Source organism: Limulus polyphemus, unplaced genomic scaffold (assembly GCF_000517525.1).
Source record: "Limulus polyphemus unplaced genomic scaffold, Limulus_polyphemus-2.1.2 Scaffold2501, whole genome shotgun sequence".
Taxonomy (NCBI): domain Eukaryota; kingdom Metazoa; phylum Arthropoda; class Merostomata; order Xiphosura; family Limulidae; genus Limulus; species Limulus polyphemus.
The window spans coordinates 22,543-28,923 of NW_013668111.1; the positions used below are offsets into that span (position 1 = coordinate 22,543).

The 6,381-nt window shown below is 36.8% G+C and overlaps 2 protein-coding genes across 2 annotated transcripts in view; both read right to left on the minus strand.

Moving 5' to 3' along the window:
• LOC111087701 overlaps positions 1 to 1,929 on the minus strand; it is a gene marked incomplete at its 3' end in the record, with an annotated part of 23,405 nt that extends 21,476 nt beyond the window's left edge. Inside the window, exon 1 of the mRNA XM_022395274.1 lies at positions 708 to 1,929. Coding sequence (XP_022250982.1) covers positions 708 to 1,896 — 1,189 coding nt within the window. The remainder of the gene's footprint in view (positions 1 to 707) is intronic.
• A 3,078-nt stretch (positions 1,930 to 5,007) lies between these two features.
• LOC106467138 (atrial natriuretic peptide-converting enzyme-like) overlaps positions 5,008 to 6,381 on the minus strand; it is a 23,349-nt gene continuing 21,975 nt past the window's right edge. Inside the window, exon 10 of the mRNA XM_022395271.1 lies at positions 5,008 to 6,102. Within this exon, the coding sequence (XP_022250979.1) occupies positions 5,008 to 6,102 (1,095 nt within the window). The remainder of the gene's footprint in view (positions 6,103 to 6,381) is intronic.

The window sequence follows — 6,381 nt, forward strand, 5'->3', positions numbered from 1 at the left end:
GATGCTCTAAGATAACCAAAAAACTCACATCAAAGCTGAACAAGAAACATCAACATCTAAAACGGGAAAATAAAGATGCTCTAAGATAACCAAAAAACTCACATCAAAGCTGAACAAGAAACATCAACATCTAAAACGGGAAAATAACAACCACAACTTAAAAAACATTCTCTTATGCCAAGAAACACTTTTTAATTATTCTAATGAAGTTGTAAAAGATGTTGTGACATCTCGAGCACAGTGATTTTCGCTCTAACCGCACACATGCTTCTTTTTGTAAAAGGCATATCTATGAAACTTTCTTAATATGAACCAACGACTTGAAAATCTTCACAACCACCTCAATAAGAAACATTTTTATTATTCATCTCGCTAAAAAATTTCAAAGACCAAGAGATCTTTGATTTACTGATGTAATAAAAAAGGTGGAACTTAGAAATTAATGCGTACAGGAAATTAATATTTAGCAGAATGAAGTAGGCTAATATTCAGATAATATTATGTGTTCCTTTCATCAGATCTATGAAGCTAATGATTACTTCTTGGGATTTCTTGAAAAAAGTTGCTCTATTCAAAACCACGTTTAAATATATGGAACCTCAAATGTTAGATATTATCATCAAAACTACAGACGGCTTTATCAAGGATAATTTGGCATGCAATATTCATTAAACGTTAACCAAAGAAAACTCTGGTGTCGTACGTACCTGGTTTACAAAGTTGCGTGTTTCTCGTCACAGAATTTTCGTCTGGTTTCTTGTGAAAGGTTGTATCTCCTGTCTCAAAATATCTGTCTGCTAACATTTTAACATCACTAACTGCTGGAAAGAACTTAGATAATGTTATGACACTGCTTTGATTTTTGTCTGCTCTTACTGATTCGGAATTTATTAAGCCTGATTTTGGAATGAAGAAGCTTTTTCTTGTTTCTTGTCGTGCTCCATATTGTTCGGAGCCAAGTGTAAATGTGGAATCAATCCTCGGTTTTGTTAGATTTTTTTCTGTGGTTGAGCTGTTAGTAAATTCTGTACCTTTTCGACTTGTAGACGAAGCTGAGATATCTGACTTATTCATGTCCCTGAGTTCCATACTAGTTACACCTGGATGCTCAACCTCCATACCAATTACATCTGGATGATCATCCTCCATACTAGTTACATCTGGATGATCATCCTCCATACTAGTTACATCTGGATGCTCAACCTCCATACCAGTTACACCTGGATGCTCAACCTCCATACCAGTTACACCTGGATGCTCAACCTCCATACTAGTTACATGTAGATGCTCATCCACCTTGGGATAAAACTTAGTATTAACTGAATGTTCTAATATTTTTGAGTTCCTGTTTGAAAGTTTTTCCTGAACTTGTAACTCTACAGAAAATCTTAAGTCATCTTCCGGTTTCACCTTGTGGCTTCTGGTTAAGGGTGCATTCATCTTATATTCATCCTCCTGTTTTTCTGTCTGATTTTCAGTCTCGTTGTTGGGGTGTGTTAAATTATATGGTATTATATCTGAATCAGTGTCTATACCTTGGGAAGAACCATCTATTGTAGTTATTTTAGAGTTTTCCCTGAAAGGAATTGATTTGTCGGAATCTTGCAAATCCTTCTGGATAACAGAATCTAGTTCATGAAAGGGGGTATTAATCAACCATGAAGTAGACTTCACAGTTGTTGTTGTGATGTTGTTTACATAGGGCATGATTTCAATATGCTTAGGCTCGTCTTTAGATTGGTCGGTTGTGTTCTTGGTTTCTATTTTCTTGAGCTGGTGTCTGATAAACAATGGTTTAAAAGCATCAGTCGCAGTATCCTTTCCCATTTCCAATAAGCTAGGTGTAACCACTTCAGGTTCTGGAATAGATACTTCATTAACAGTGTTGACTAACATAGAGTGAGTGGTGGTTAGATGTACATCAGACTTTGGATATGTTCCAATTGCTACCCAGATGAACTCCCTCTAGAAGAATTTAGTTGGCTTGTTCCTTTTGAAAGTAGTTGTCCTGGATCATCAGAAAGTAACATGTTCTTTCCTTTATTAACTTCTGGATTATTTGTAACTGAAATATGAAGAGATCCAAACTTATTTAGAAGCTCATCGGGTGCACTATTTAATGTTTCATGAAATGGTGTGATAGTTAAAGAAGGTGCTTTACGATCATTTTTTATTTCACCAGCTGATGAATGAAGTTTCAAGTCTAAAGGTTTAACGTACGTTAAGATGTTGTTACCTGAGGATACTGATGTTGTGGTTGTACTGGTTACTTCGAAAACATTGTTATTAGAAGAGGGCAGTAATGTAGCTGGAGTAGCAGTTTTTAAAATATTACTGTATGAAAATATCAGTTCTTTGTCTGGGGTGGTATCTTCCAAGATTACTTCATTCACAGATATTGGTGTTGTAAATGGATTGGTAGTTTTTAAAATGTGTGATTCCATATTCTCAGCCTGTTCAATCCGTGATTCTTTGTTCTCAGTCTGCTCAGTGTGTGGTTCTGTATACTCAGCCTGCTCAATATGTGATTCTGTATTCTTAGCCTGTTCAGTCTGTGATTCTATATTCTCAGGCTGCTCAATCTGTGATTCTGTATTCTTAGCCTGCTCAGTATGTGATTCTTCTTTATTCTCAGTCTGCCCAATATGTGATATTGAGCAGGCTGAGAATACAGAATCACATATTGAGCAGACTGAGAATACAGAATCAGACATTGAGCACACTGAGCATACAGAATCACATGTTGAGCAGACTGAGCATACAGAATCGTATATTGAGACGGATAAGAATACAGAATCACACATTGAGCAGACTGAGAATATAGAAATTGAGCAGGCTGAGCATAAAGAATCACATATTGAGCAGACTGAGCATACAGAATCGTATATTGAGACGGCTAAGAATACAGAATCACACATTGAGCAGACTGAGAAGATAGAATCACATATTGGGCAGACTGAGAATACAGAATCACATATTGAGCAGGCTGAGAATACAGAATCACAATCTGATTCTGTATTCTCAGCATAGTTGATAGAAATTGCATTTGTAACAACGTCTCCAGTATTGTCATGGTTTGATGTCACTACAGTGGTTTTCAGCATGGTTGTGGTATTGTATAATTCTTGGTCAGTTTGTTTTTCTCGCTCTGCTGTATTTTCTACAGCACTATCATTAGCTGAGAACCAAGCACTATTTTCAAATGTATTTAAGTAACCATGACTATTCTTTTCCGAGGAAGACTGCGAATTCCAGGATTTGATATCTTCAGAAGAACTGCTGCTTTTAGTGTTATTCCACAATGACAGTTCTTTTACTTGACCTAAACTAGCATCTGTAGTCAGTATTGCATGGTTTGGCCCTTGTTCCATGGGAATCTTTTCTAACACCACTCGAGTCAACAGTGAATTATTTCTTACCTGTTCTAAGGAAACATCTGGCTCGATAACAGTCTGCATTGTATGATTTTCAACGACGGTCAACAATCTGTGGTTTTCTAATTCATTCAAATAATCATTTTGTTTAACAGTGGTCAACAAAGTATGGTTTGCAGATTGCACAGTACTATCATTCTGCTCAACAGCAGTAAAAAGTGTGTGGTTTGTGGCTTGCTCCATAAAATCATTTTGTCCAATAGAAGGCAGTAATGTATGGATTTTTATTTCCTTCAATTTGTAATTTTCCCCTGCAGTGGACACAGATGTATAATTTTCTTCTTGCTCCACATTATCATTTTGTTCAACAGCAGTTAACAACGTTTGATTTTCAACTGGCGTCAATGTATCGTTCTTCTGGACAGTAGTCAACAATTCGTGGTTTTCTACTTTCTCCACAATATCATTTTGTCCAACAGCGGGCAATAATGTATGGTTTTCTACTCGCATCACAGAATCTTTTTGATCAACATCAATCAACAGAGTATGGTTTTCAGCCTGTTCCACATTATCATTTTGTCCAACAGCGGGCAACAATGTGTGTATTTCTAATTGATTCTCAGAATCATTTTGTTCAACAGTGATCAACAAAGTGTGGTTTTCAGATTGTACAACAGTATTATTTTGCTCTTTTGCAGTTAACAACATATAATTTTTTTCTTGCTCCACAGTATCATTTTGTCCAAAAGTGGGCAACAATGTGTGGGTTTCTCTTTGCTTCAATGTGTAATTTTCTCCTGTTTCGGACAGAGATGTATAATTTTCTTCTTGCTCCACAGTATCATTTTGTCCAACAGTGGGCAACAATGTGTGGGTTTCTCTTTGCTTCAATGTGTAATTTTCTCCTGTTTCGGACAGAGATGTATAATTTTCTTCTTGCTCCACAATATCATTTTGTCCAACAATGGGCAACAATGTGTGGTTTTCTCTTTGCTTCGAAGTGTAACTTTCTCCTGCTTCTGACAGAGACGCATAAGTTTCTTCTTGCTCCACATTCTCATTTTGCTCAACAGTGGGCAACAATGTGTGGTTTTCAACTTTCTTCAATGTATCACCCATCTCAACAGCGTTCAACATTGCACGGTTTTCTATTTGCTCATTAGTGGTCAATAATGTATTGTTTTCTGATTGCTCCACAGTGTCGTTCTGCTCAACAATCGACGTTGTAACGTGGTTTCCTAATTGCTCCAGACTAACATTTTGGTGAGTAACAATCAACAGTGAGTGTTCTTTTGCTCGTTCCATATTAGTTTGTTTACCAGCAAACAACATTTCATTTTCTTGTACATCATGGCTCTGCTCAACACCGGCCGCGAAAGTGAGGTTTTCCATATGATACGAAATATTATTTTCTTCATCATCAAACAATATAGTAGGGTTTTCAACTTGCTTTTCCTCATCATTATTTTGTTTAACAGTGGTCAACAAAGTTTGGTTTCCGACTTGTTCCACATTGTTATGTTGTTTAACAGTGGTCAACAAAGTTTGGTTTCCTACTTGTTCCACGTTGTTATGTTGCTCAATAGTGGCCAGTAACGTGTGATTTTCTACTTGTTCCACAATGTTATGTTGTTCAATAGTGGCCAGTAAAGTGTGATTTTCTTCTTCCTTCCACAATGTTATCTTGTTGAACAGTGGCCAGTAAAGTGTGATTTTCTTCTTCCTTCACATTGTTATCTTTTTTAACAGTGGTCAGTAAAGTGTGATTTTCTTCTTCCTTCACATTGTTATCTTTTTTAACAGTGGTCAGTAAAGTGTGATTTTCTTCATCCTTCACATTGTTATTTTGTTCAATACTGACGAACAAAGTTTGGTTTTCTAATTTTTCCAGTGAATGATACTGTTTAATTGCGGACATCAATGAGTTGGCTTTTATTTGGTTCATTGTATCGTTCTTTAGTTCGTCAGTGTCCAGCAGTGTATCATTTTCTACTTCTTCAGATCCTATTATGTTTGTTAATCTTGGAATATTTTCAGGGTTTGGCAGGGTCAATGGTCGACTTTTTACAGTAGAACTAGAATAACTTGGTAATGAAGTGGATAACGTAGCGATTATACTCTGGTTGTCTTCTGTTTCATTAAGCAGGTTCAAGCTTAAAAAACTCTTAGTTTTCATTGTTTTATTATGTTCATTTTCAAGATTAACGTAATCAAAGGCGTTTTCGTTTACACGGTTTAACGTGTCTTTCACAGCTGCGTGATTATACATTTTTCCTTTACTTTCGCTGTTTTCTAGAAAGACATCTGTGTCATTAAGAAGCAGCTCAAAACCATCAGTAACCATCGTTTTAAGTTCTTCATTTATCGATGTTCCCAAACTAAGATTTCCAGTCATCGTGTTGGTAGATGCCATCGAAGTCGTTTTATTTCCTTTGTCTTCTAGAACTCCAGCCTCTGGCTCTGGAAGGATTTGTGTCAGAGATGGTTTAATCTTTGTTGTGGTTGAAAAAGCTACTGGTGTAAGAAAAGTGTATACTTCAGGATCGTAACTAACCCAGTAGTTTTTAGAACCGACGATCTTTTCGATAAACTCTCTCATTGAAAATATGTTTGCAAAGATGACAGGATGCTCTTTGTAGATGTTGCACCACCGTTGGTACGTCAAAACACCTCCAAAATGCCAAATACCTTTGGTTGACAAACACATCAAAGGAGCTCCTTCGTCATTCTGTGAGATAATATTTTAATAATTAATTTTAAAGGCAGCTACCAAAAACAGTCATAGCTAATTATGACGTTATTTTGTGAAAAGTGACAAGCTTATAATTCACTGTTCTGTAAATGCGTGAAACATAACGAACCGGAAGTTGATCCAAACTAAAAGTGCCTCCCAGACCTGGTTGGCTCGGTTTGGGTTAAATTTCGCGATAAGCTGCTCGAGAGTTATCTGCAGGCCCGGTATGGCCAGGTGGTTAGGGCACTCGACTCGTAATCTGAGGGTCGCGGG